General features: G+C 39.7%; 1 protein-coding gene across 3 annotated transcripts in view; it reads left to right on the top strand.

The window, feature by feature from the left end:
• The first annotated feature begins 304 nt into the window (after nucleotides 1-304).
• ube2e1 (ubiquitin-conjugating enzyme E2E 1) overlaps nucleotides 305-13,104 on the top strand; it is a 22,607-nt gene continuing 9,807 nt past the window's right edge. The window contains exons 1-3 of one of the 3 annotated variants that reach the window (XM_037092724.1): nucleotides 305-416; nucleotides 1,626-1,787; nucleotides 2,239-2,289. In XM_037092724.1, coding sequence (XP_036948619.1) covers nucleotides 307-416; nucleotides 1,626-1,787; nucleotides 2,239-2,289 — 323 coding nt within the window. In that variant the 5' untranslated portion in view covers nucleotides 305-306. Of the gene's footprint in view, nucleotides 417-583; nucleotides 1,207-1,625; nucleotides 1,788-2,238; nucleotides 2,290-13,104 lie in introns of those variants that run through there. The other 2 variants (XM_037092725.1, XM_037092726.1) reach the window with 2 other exon arrangements.

The following is a 13,104-nucleotide window of genomic DNA, read 5'->3' on the forward strand; positions in this document are numbered from 1 at the left end:
TTTTTTTCAAATGTTTTGAATGTTTTTAAATTATGCACATTTTCATGGAAGTTTCAAGCAATATATTGAACAAACAGCATCGATGATGATAACATTGATAATGCTAATAATAGTATTCATTATTGTTATTTCATTATCATTATTATTATCATTATCATCATCGTCATCATAATTATTTTTTATTATTATTATTATTATTATTATTATAAGTAGTAAGCACTGATCTGACCCTTCAGCCGTCCTGCATGTTATTATACTATCGCCATGTCCGTTTTCCCATGCTTTTATTTTATTTCTTTTAAGATAATGACCGGAAGTGTAATCCATCTTCATTGTATGTGTCTTGATACTGGTGCGTCCAGGCGGCGGAGGCACACACACATAGGCTGTGCACACACACAAAGAAAGGTATCAAGGTAGCTAAATATTTGTATTCCAGTGCATTGTATTGTACCAGTTTGTGTCTCATGGCTCATTTAGAGGATGTTGGGAACAGTTGTATCCGTGATCTCGTCAGAGGATAGTGAGGGAGTCAGTCCATCCTGTGACTGGCTGCACTGAGATCAGCTGCATGTCGACGGATATAGCTTTAAAAATGCGAGGAGAACCTTTACGTGAACGGCGTGTTGTATTTGTTTTGAATGTCGTAGTTCGGGTCGAACCCGTCGGAAATAGTTTGACAGCGCTGTAGCACCACGCCGACTTCTTTAAGTGAAAGTTTCATTCGCCTCGAAATTGTTGAAGTGTAGTGTTGGGGGCTCCCTGCCGACTGCGACATCGCCCCGTCAATGTATGTCTGCTTTTCATGCCGACCTACTCGACCCCATCAAGAGCAGAGGTCTGCTGTTTTGTGTATGGCTCCGTGGTGTCGGCCAGAACTAGGCCTTTAGCCGAACTATTTCACCAAATGATTTCCTTTGTCGCAGCCCGACAAGGCTAAAAATAACGCCCGACTGCAAAACACTGGCCGAGGTCAGAAATGGACGTTATGAAAGAGGGAAATGCACCGCCGATAAGCACGATGAGTTCCGTGTAACACCTAGCAGTGGCGATTTAAACTGATGGAGCCAGTTAAGTCGGGTCAACATTTAGTCGAGGCCTGCCAGTTAAAATGACGGAAGCGTTTATGGAGTCACTGACTGCGCCGTGGGATCCATAGTTGCAATCTCAAGCCTCGATGTGCACCGTTTACATATGAAGCAAACGGTATGCAAGACTCCTTTAAGAAATCGTATAATTTCAAGTTTTATCGGTTACCTGCATCAGGTTCCAGTAAAGAACACGTAACGTGGATCGTAATGGATTTGTATGGATCCTCTGCTAAATTCGGTATACAGGTGTACCACCAGACGGCTGTACATTTCAATAAAATCTCTTAACTGATTTGATTCACGTAAGTCACTGCAACACATGGGCATTTGTAGTGCGAAACTACATTGGGAGTAACTGTGCTGAGGTATAAGTGTATTGGATGCATGCAGAATTTTGGAGTGCAACCTGCAGATAAAGATCTAAGGCTCTGCAGTTTAATGTTTTTTGTGGGGTTAGATGTGGAGTATGTCTTAGTGCAAAGGTGGTTTAGCTGTGGTACCTTCCTGAATGTTGTGTTTCTGTTTGTTCCCCAGAATCGGTATGTCGGATGAAGATTCCCGTGCCAGCACCAGTTCTTCCTCCTCTTCCTCCTCAACTCATCAACAGCAGCAGCAGGACGCAAACCCCTCAAAGAAACGAGAAACTAAAGCCAGCATGAGCAAGACCTCCAAACTCCTTTCTACTAGTGCAAAAAGGTGAGCTTACTTACACCCGGAGTTGTGCAGGGGGAGCCCACGTCTTGATGGCTTGTTCTGTAAGTTATATTTTAAACTGGCAGTGAGCAGTTTAATGTATTATAGCAACATCTTATCCTAGATGTACTGCCACTTACTCCCTTGGACTGATATTCAGTGCTTAAGGGAGTAGTAGTCACTGTCCCCACAGCTGAAAGCAAGTCTAGAGTTTGCCCTACTTATGTGTGATAGACATTAAAAGACCTCAAGATCACCATTCAAAAACTGGACTATTCATTTTTCTTTCTAATTTATAACACAAAATTTTGTGACATTTAAATGATTAAGAGGTGTGTGAAATTTCTGTCAGTCTTGAAGGTTTTAGTCTGATACCGATACAGTAAGGTCATTTAACTTTCTTTATTTGAATAGAGCCAAGCTTTTGATGCATGCCTTTTATTTGCTTTTTCAGAATTCAGAAAGAATTGGCTGACATTACGTTGGATCCACCGCCAAACTGCAGGTAAATGACTGAATGTGTGGCATCACATCATGGAGCATGATGTGTCATTTGAAACATTTGAGTTGTTGAAATGTGTGTGTCAGTGGCGATGTGGTGTTCTTCACGTGGGCGTTTTGAATGTGAAGGTTGAAACGCCCCTCTTCTTTATCTGTATGCCAGAATATAGAAGATATTGGTGCTTCACTGCCTTGCATGTCAATCAAAATACAGAAAAAAAAACTTTCAAGGTAATGATGGTCTGAATATTCATAAATCTAAAAGTGCTTTCTGTTTACATGTCTCTAGTGTTCTCAACAAATGATAGACACAGTGCAAGGTTTATCTTTTAGTATCTATTTAGAGAAATCTCAGATAAGGTCATCTCCTTATAGTGCTATTTGTACACTACAATGGAACATCATCGCTAGGACTGAGAATTAAACCTGAATGCTTTGTTGATACTCTGAATATGTTGTTGGTGTCAAGTATTGAAGGCTGACATCGAACGTCTGATCACAGTAGGTCTGGTTTGCTTCTTTGCCCCCCCCAACACACATTTATCCGTGTCTGAGTGAGCAATAAGTTGTAGGATTGGTCAAGGCAGTTGAGTAGCATTTGCTCATTGGCCAGGGGCATCTCAAAATATATCAGTGCAGATGTTTATTACATCACAGTAATGCAGGGGATGGAAAAAAGTTGAGCTACAAAATGAATGAAGACAGCAAGTGGTGGCATCTTGAAAAAGCAGTTAAATAGATAAATAAAACATCACAACTGTTCTAAAGCCAAAAAATAAATAAAAACGCTGTCGGAAGTTGCACCAATGCTGATTGTTGTGTGAGCTATAAAGATGGTGGGTTCATACTTACAGTCAGAAATGGTTGTTTAGAAATTCACTGTTCCAGTTTCAGAACGTTTGAAGTATGGGAGCAATATCTTTACTCATTAATTTAATTTACTCACTTAATATTTAATGCCCAAATAGACATTGAAGGTAAAATAAATATAATTAAAATCATTATTATTTTACTACACAACTAGGAACAATCAGGTCACGCATATACTAACAATTTTAAATGTATATGAGTAAAGTAAAATTTAGAATGCAAAGGCTGAAGAGGAAATGCTCAAATTAAAAGCATTTGTACAGATGAAATTGTAAATGATAATAGAAGTATGACAAGGGAAACATGAAATGTGTGACTCAGAAAAAGGAATGGTTGGAAAATAGTAATTTGTTAAACAAATCAAGGAGAATTCATTTGTACCTAGAATGTAATTACGCATGCCCATGATCATTTAATATCCATGAATTGATATCATAAACTCTATCACAGACTGGCCCAGTAACAAATTGGCCACATTTTTGCACCTTGAGTAGACACAGTCCAGCGATATACTAGTCTGTCTTTTATCTTCTTGTTCATCCAGTTGATTCTGCGCTTTACTGTGTAGAAATATGTGCTGGATAAAGTGCTAGAAGGCACACTCACACTCGTCATTGATTGCTCACAGTGTAGATTTTCTCTATGTTATTAAATCTGATTTTAAGAGGTGGTCCTGTGAGCATGGTTTGTGACATCACAATTAGTTTGACAGCCAATCTGAGACCAGTATTCTGCATATATAAGCTTGTTGAGGAAGTTCCTTAAGCCTCCGGTACACTCCACTTACACTGACAAATTGACTTTACAGGGACAATTTAGAAATTAAGAATATTTTCATAATCCTGTATTCTGGAATATTTAAAGAAAGGACTGGATTTAAGGATGTGAATGCAGTAATCATACACATAACAGATTTTTTATTTGTCCCTTAAGAGATGTTTTTAGAGGACCATCAGTGTTTGTGATATTTGGCTGTTGTTAAATGAAAAGCTGTTGTAAAACATGCTTATTTCTTCTCAAAGGAGGGCATCATAGTTTTTGGGTTTGTACCTTGTTGGCCTTAACACTAAAGAATGATACCTGCAGGGTTTTTACAAACTGTTTACTAGTTGGTTTTGTTGGATATAATGACAACTTTAGCTGGTCAGTTTAGTCAGCTGTAGTCAAGGCTGCTATTGGTCTACTAGTATCTGTTCCATTTACACTTCAAGAGACCTAAGAAGGTTCTGTCCAAGACGACTCTATATAACTTTGGTGTTTTGAGAAAATAATACAGTGGGTTCTGTCTTGTTGGTTTTTTTTTCTGGTGGTGAGTCGTGTTCTGCATAATCAAATCGTTTCAGGTAGACAGCTGGGTAATTGCTAAAGAATGCGGAGATGTCTTTCGAACAAAATTTTCTCCTGTTAATCATTTAAGCTCTATCTATCATTTTGAGGACGTTTCCTTAAAAACTTAAAGCAACATTATGTAATAATTGGCATATTGTATGCACCCCCACAGTTTCTGAATTCAGCACCACTGTCATAAAACAATTAAAACGGGCGGAGTGGCTGAGACGGAGACAACATTCACCCTACTACAAGGCATTGTACCAGGATTTTGAATCTGTTATTTTATTGTTAAGTGACATAATGTGGGCCTAGCTCCACAATTAAATTCTAAATGGTTGAATGGCGTTTTACATGTTTTAAAGAAATACTGCTAATAGCTGAATTTGCTTTGACACTTTAAGCATGCTGTTACTCGTTGCTACTGTGCAAGTGTGAGTCAGAGACTTATAGGTCCACCACATGCTGTGGGAACTCCCACATGAAGTTTTAAGTTGCGCAATAAAAACAAGCCTGTACATTTGCCATTCTTAATATTTATGGACCATGGTCCAACTCTGAACCAAACCAGAAGTGCTTGTACCATGACAGTTTGATACAAATACGTGTATTGTTACGCCCCTAGTATTGACATTTTCAGGCCCAGGTTGTACACCTGGAAAACAGATCTTTAACCTAAAATGGCTTGTTTCTGCCAAATTCTGTCTGTTTGGTCTTTCTTTCAAACAGACCCAGGTTTAGACACGTGTCCTGAAAATGAAATTTCACCATGTGTTGCTCTTGTTGGAGCTACTTGCATAATACATCTGAAACAGCTGGCTCTCTGTGTTTGTTATGTATATAAGGATGGGATGAATGGTATTGTGTCATTGAAATGAAGCTGTTGCAATGTTGTGTTGAAACATGAAGATCCAGTACAGAGCCAGGGGTAGGAGAGAAGAGTAAGGTAGTCAGAGGAAGCAAAGAAAAACAGGTTTAACACAGCTTGATACAGTTGAGGTACCTGAAGCTGATGACAGGACTGTCGCTGATCATATGCGGTGGAGCTGGTGAGATGTGTGTCTGAACTACAGGTAACTGCTCTGTAGTCTGGTGGTATGGCAGCTAATACTTATGTATTTTTTGCCAGACGGCAGCATAGTGAACAGCCTGTGGCTGGGGTGTGTGTGATATTGTGGTTACGACACTATTAATCAGACTGAAATTGCTGGATCACAGATGTACCAAGATGCAGGTTTATCTTGCATCAGATAAAAAAAAAAGCTGGTTACCGCCACTCAGATTTAGCTTATAGAAAACCTTCAGCTGTGTTTCTTGTACATCCCTGTACATCTTTGACCTCACCCATTTAGTATGGTTTTTCCTTATTTTTGCGTGTTCATCAGTACCATTTGCAACTTCTCATCAGATATGTTCTTGATTAGAAGTGGTGGTATGGATAGTTATTTCATCTTAAGCAGAGTTATTTGCCCTCTTAGCTGTAGTCTTTGCGGTATGTTCAAGTGCAATCCGCTTTTGTCACCACTAGTTCTTGGCCAGTTTGATGTGTCTGGGCCCTAATTTCCAAGTCCAAATTGATTTTTAAGTCAGTGGTGACGTACAAATCAAGGCACAATTCTTCATAAGCAATCAGCAAATATTTCTTAACTTTATTTCTAAAATGATGGCCTGTAAGATGACATTGTGTTTGAACATGTAAAGCATCTAAAGCCGTTCATGTTCTGCATACCTGAGATCAAAGCCTGTCAGTGCATAAGCACACACCTTAACAATTAAATAGATGGGGCTTGTTTGTCACCTTATTACATATTTGTTAATGTTCATCCAGAATTAAGTTGGAGTAAATGTACTTTTTCCTTCTTTTTAAGTAACGTACGCTAAAAATGACTTGTTTTTCTGTTATCAAGAAATGACTGAGCTATGTATTTGGAGGATGGGCTGTGGCTGTCTACCACAGACAGGGAGGGAAGTCAACGTATGAACATATTGTCTTTTGTTTTATACATTTTGGAAAATGCCAGTGTTGTCCTCATTGTGAGTGAGCTAAGATCTGTGTCTTCAGCCAGTTCTGTGTCTTTGTACAATGACCATTATAGAGACAATCTTCTCACCTGGCCATATAAAGTAAACAAGGAAATGCTTTAGAATTGAGAGAAATGTATCCAAATATGTTATTTATCTCTCGATCTCACTGCCAGGTTGGAGACATGCCTCATGTCCTCATCTTGTCCTATTTCACTTTGTGAAAAACCCTCCGTTTGGCCCAACATGCAGGAAGCAGATCTTTACTGGATTTTGGTTCTCTCTGCTTCCTTTCACATATAATCTTCTCATTAGGGTATGAATGGAGCTGGCCAGTTACGCCTTGCAGATGCTCTTTAATGGATTATACATCGATGAGTCAGTTGGTTGTCGTCTCATTTCTCTCGAGGTTGTTTCGCGCCCCCTCACTCGTAAAGTGGACACTAACTCATGAAGAAAAGTCTTGTCCTGACTACTTTCCATTATCATCAGCACCTCTGTCGTTGCAAACTTTGTTTTATGAGCACTGTAAGGCAGTCTTTCATCTGTCGTTCATCAAAATCTGATTATGCTCCACACAGGGAAATCCGAGCAGGCCCTCTTTTATTTTTCTACAGCCTTGTTGCCACTTAAGTGTGAACTGCAGACATCACAGGCCTAGCTCTCCCCCTCCCTCCTGTGTTGCTTTTATTCCCCATGTTGCATTCCTTTTACCTCTTGACCAGCTATTTTATTTATTGCCTGCTTCCTGACTCACACTTCATTCTCTCTATCTTTAATGCTGCCTTGTGTCTTCTTAGGCTGTTGTTCACTGTATCTCCTCTTAAGATGTTGCCCTTGGGTGTCAGACAGCTTCCTAACATTCCAGGGTCGGTGCTCATGACAGCTAAGTAAAGTTAGATGTTGTGTGCAGTAGGGTAATTGGTGTTAAATAAGGTTGGACAGTGGCTTAAAGACTATTATTACATTTAGCTTGAACTGTTTGGAAACTTAGGCTTTCCTGAAGTATGCGACTATCAGCAGCAGTCTCCCCACACACCTTTGCAGCATGTTATCAGCTTGCATTTCAGAGGCTACTGAGCTTTACTCAACAGCTTCTTCATGTCTATAAAAAGCCTCGTCCCTGGAGAGGAAGTGGCTGGCCTGCACACCGTTGTTACTTCGGAAAGCCCTGAAAGCAGCGCAGAACTGTGAGCTGCTGCTGCTGCAAAGGTGGAAGTTTCTCTTCTGCATGCCATGCTTTAGTTGAGCAGCAAGGGGAAGCTACATGTAGGGCTGAGTATCAAACCTCAATGCTCACTTGGTACAGACTGAAATGGATGTGTGGATTGGCTATTTCTTTTATCATTATAGTCATTCTAAATGCCTGTCATTGAATCGGATAAGTCATAATGTTACGACCAGGGCCTAGGGGAAACCCTGACGCAACAAGAAAATGAGACTCCATTCTTCCCATCTCCCAAGCACCACCAGCAACTAAGTATTTTTAAAGGTTTTATTTAATACATCTAGCACATAAACAGACATGCTGGCTGAGAGGAGGACCCACAAGAACTGGGAGGAGCCGAGCCCTTAAACCTCTTGCTTGGAGGCTGGAACTAGTCAGCGCCCTCAGACAACCTACACTCACACTTTGTCATCATTCATCCCCACCAAACATACAGCCAAATACACACTCACACAGGTAACAAGACAGAAGGATGAAATCAGAGGAAATTAAAGAACATATAATAAAGTTAATACAACCTATAGGGTCCTAACACAAACATGTATTTTATGGTGGAGTGCTGAGGATGACTTGAAGACACTCACATTCTAAAGAAAGAAGCTGGACTACTACTTGGTGACAGTGGATATGCTCAGAGTTCCTATTTATTCACGCCATGGCCACATCCCACAACAACTGAGCAGCGAAGATACAGAACAGAGCTCACATTCGCACCAGAGGGATGGCCGATGGTATGTTTGGAGTGTGGAAAAGTCAATTCCAGTGTTTACGCAATACACTTCGTTTTGCGACAAAAAGATGCACAGCTACCTGAAGCAGCATCATTGTTCTGACCCTCCACTGGAAGACCAGAATGATCCAGATGTGTCCATGTCGGTGGCAGAAAATAACCACTGAGGAGTTGCACTCAGAGCTGCTTTCACTGTGCAGCATTTCAGTCAGGACAAAGATGCATTTAACCATGGAATGTATTGATTATGGCTTGTTTTTGCCTTAACAGTGTTTGTTGCGTACAACATAATAGTGTGCTGAAAAATTGAAAGAGAACCTCAACCAAGGCGGTTCTGAAATGTAGATCGTGGTGACTACAATACTCACACTCTTGTCAAGTGAGAAACATTTTATTTTCACAATGCATTTCATTACATCTAGCTGTCTCATGCATCTTTCTTTGAACAGCTCTCTCTTCTAATTTCATATCCAATTCGACCTGTAGAATTCTCATTTTCATGCCATGCTCTTCTTTCAGATATTTCATTTTCTGCTCATGAAATTCTAAGGCTAACTTTTCATGCATGGACATCCTTTTGGGTCTCTGCTGGAAGGTGGTGGCAGCATCTTTTCTCTGGGATGCCATACCAGATGTGGAGGGTGCACTGGCTCTTCCACCAGGGTTAGAATAATTTCCTCTGGGAAAAGAACACTGTTAGATACAAAAACTCAAGGAGATAAAATAAAGATAGACACGGACAGTGGAATAATCTGTATGTAGAGAAGGACGTAACTAATTTACTTTCTATGGTATATTTATCATTTGTGCTCAGTTCTTCATGTCCACTGTCCAAATGGTCATCATCTGGTATACCATCCAGAGGTTGGTGGTCCTCTATTATTGAACTGAATTGAATTGAATTGAATTCAGTGAATCATTGAATTCAATGCAAATGGAAGCCCAAGCACTCCTCCTCTTAGGTTCAATAGCAGCACTATGGCCTTTACTTTTAATGACAGCATGATTTCCCACAATTTGTTTAAGTAGAGTTTTTTTGTACTCAGTATAGTTCTTTGAGCGTGTTCTTTTTGCTTCAGCCATGTTTAGTGTCAAAATTCCCTCCAGCAAAGCTGTCATCAATTCCATTCCAGGTTTTTATGAGCACCATTAGGCTAACAGGCTGTGCTCCCACTTAGGCTGATGTGACTTGACCCAGGTGTTCTCATTTAAGCTTACTACAAGACTCCACAGTCTGGGACCAACTTAGACAAATGTAAGCCATGTTCATGCAAGCCACTTAAATGACCTAGCTTTACTAGTCTGACTTAGACCTACTCCTGGCTTAATCTAAGCCTGGTTTACGAAACCGGGCAACAAACACATTTTTGTTTCAGCTTCCTTGTTTTTTGTCGACAGGGGCTGTGAGAAAGTTCCTTGCAGTAGCTTGTGGTATCGAAAAACCCAAAGTTTTGTAGTAATAAATAAACTTGGATATTATATTAAAACTAGCAAGCACCAATTTTAAAACAGTATATCCAGAAATTTCCTGTAGTGCCTCCACCAGGTCAAAATATCCAGTTGTACACAGGAACATTGAATTCTAATAAGGCTATTGCTGTGAAATTTCCTGTGCACATTCATGCCCACAAGGGGACAAATCATTTAGAGAGCAATGGCCCCATGACTTTCCATGTAGAGCCACCCTCAGGCCAGACTTCACATTATTAACGCCAGGCTTTTAAGCCAATTTGACATAGGGACTAAACTGTGTAATTATGGAGTCACATGATGCACAGGAGCCCCAAAACACTTTTTGAAAACTTACACTGTGAAAGAAGTGGCTGTAAAATGGTGAATAAACTTTGAGTGTCACAACGACCAGGAAATGATCCACTTCACGATCAGAATTTGATCCAGTCACTTCAGTAAAATTTGGAAAGTCTTTAACAGCTGCATCATTAACTTATTTTGTCCACAGTAAAGTTAATGGAGGGGTAAACTAGAAGTTAGCCGCTTGGAAAAGTCTCCAGTTTACTTTATACTCAATCAAACTTTTTGGGATTCATGCACTACTGAGCCAAGGCTTTATTAGTTTAGTAAATCATCAAGTTGGTGTTTATTTCAGCTTTCTCGCAGTGTGCAGTAATAAACATTGTAGCTAGTAAATGGTACCTAGGAGGTTTTAAACATGAAACTGGCAAGAGCAAGTTTTTTGCTAACATGACATCATGAAGTAAATGCTGATTGCACAGTGTAACTGTTATATAAAGTAATGATGCCATATGCATTTATTCATAAACCCTGACTATACAGTGCTATTTTGTATGCCACTTGGCACAAAATCTCCAGGGAAAATGATGGCTGACTGGCAATCCAGTCAGGTTGGCACCATTCCTATCAGCTTTCACATCAATAAACAATAAACTCATGTTTTGTCCTGTGTTGTTGGTAGTTGCTTCAGTCAGAATAAACTGAAAGCAATCTGGTTGTTCTTGCGACAGCTGCACCACAATAATACAGCTTTGAAATGCTAGAGAGCAGGGAGGCTGTCCGTTTCCTCTTTAAATCAAGTTTTTATCCTGTCCAATGTATAATCATAACAATTACATTTTATGATCATGAATTTGATTATATTATCAATTTTTCTGTATTTGCCTTTTATGTGTTAATACAAGAGTAAGTTTCTTACTGATGTCTTGATTTAATCTGGTCCACTCAACCTAATAAAAAGTACTATTTAAGGACATAGTGTATCATACTGGAATCAGACACTGTGTTTCAGTAGAGTAATACAAATGCTACCACATGATAGTCACCCTGCACCGTTCTCATAAAGCACGGAGAGAACATTTGCAGGCTGATTGCCATTGTATTAAATTGGCGGGTTGAGAGGGGATGGGGTCTGTGTGGTGCTGATGCATGGAGTCTCTTAAGTACTCAAGTGGAGTCATTATATTGTCTCAGTCAGGCAGCTTATTACAGTGTTTTTTTCTTGTCATCACAATACCATTGTAAGCAGATAGTGATGATTGAAAATGAAGCTCATTGTGCGCTGATGGAAAAGTCTATGTTAAGGTCTACAATGAAGTGATGAGATGCACACTGCAGTGGTTGAGAGTCAAGACACAGTGTGCTGAGATGGAGAAAAATAGATTCACTGAAACATAAGCGATAACTTGACCATGGTCAGTACAGAGAGAAGACTACTGTGAGACAGAACAGATGCCCGTTGATCTTTCATGATCATTTGTGAGGCTTTCACTCTGAAAGTTGCATTAAATTTGAAATATTTTATGCTGAGAAATCAATTTATGTCCTTCCTGTTCTGAGTTGTGTTCTTATCTGGTTAAAGAGGTCATATTATGCAAATTTTCAGGTTCATACTTTTATTGGGGTCCAAATGCTGTTTTACTCACGGCTAATAATGTGGTTGGACCAGATAGATATCGAAAGTTATGTTATTGTGTTGTCTTATGTATTTGTAGCAATTTGCTGACTGAAAACCATGTACTTTTTTCTCATTAGTGTTAATATTGAATTTTTTTCCAGTGTAGCTGCAAGTGTAGATGTCTTTTTTCTGTCATACTCATACTTTTGTCATACTTTTGTGTTTGAATGGCTGATAAACATGAGCCCCATTTACACTGCACTTTCCGGGGAACATGCGCCGATTCTTTGCATCCTCTGTGTGAAAGTTTTAAATGTGGAAAGGGGTGAAATTCCACTGTGGCTCTGATTCACCCCTGGAGTTGGTACTAAATTTGCAGTAGAGGAGAGCTGCTGCCTGTGCAGTTGGATAAGCTGGAAGCGTGGAGCCAGGGCGTGTTGATCTGATGGCATTCACAGTGTGATAACTAAACCGATTTTTCACTCAACAAAATAAAGAGAAATGTCCCACAAAGCATGTTACATAAACCAACAACAAAATTGCATTGACTAGTAGTGTCTTTGGCAACTTATGAGGAAGAAAATACTGCAGCTTTACGTGGAGAACTGTCTGTCCTATTGACTTTTTGTCACATTTCTGCCCAGAAAAAAAGCTTCTCTCTCTGGCAAAAAACTTAAACTCACCATGTGTTTGTCTCCGACCACTTGTGTTGTGGTGGTTACTGTCTTGAAAAAAATCATTGCCACGGTCAGCCCTCCCGACCGAAACTTCAGCGAACTTTCCCCCAGAAAAGCATCCTTCCCTGCGAGTGAAAAAGCCAAACAGCTTCCTGTTCACTGATGGTGATTATGTAATTATGTCATTTAGAGCGAAAAATGTAACTTTGTCACTCTCTGGGATTGTTTGGTGGGTCAGGATTTCAATCACAGCACATTATAACAGCATCCATATGATTATAAACAGTCAGTGGGTACATATTTATATGGTTGGACATGGTGGGAAATGCATTGAAAAAACACACAGATGTCAAAATCATGACGTGTACCGTCATGCCTCTTTTGGCTTGTGCGGCTTTACATCAGAGCTGCTTGGTTCTGTGTGAACAAACAAAGGAGGAGGCTTGGTGAACGATAATGCAGAGTCTCAATAGCTGTAGTCTAAGAAATTTTCCTTAAGCAAAATTCACAGTTCAATTTGACTCTAAACAACATTTATTGAATTAGTTGCCTCTCTGTATGAATTCAAACTTTAATGTAATACTCATGCTGTA

The sequence above is a fragment of the Acanthopagrus latus genome, chromosome 3 (assembly GCF_904848185.1).
Source record: "Acanthopagrus latus isolate v.2019 chromosome 3, fAcaLat1.1, whole genome shotgun sequence".
In the NCBI taxonomy this organism is placed as follows: Eukaryota; Metazoa; Chordata; class Actinopteri; order Spariformes; family Sparidae; genus Acanthopagrus; species Acanthopagrus latus.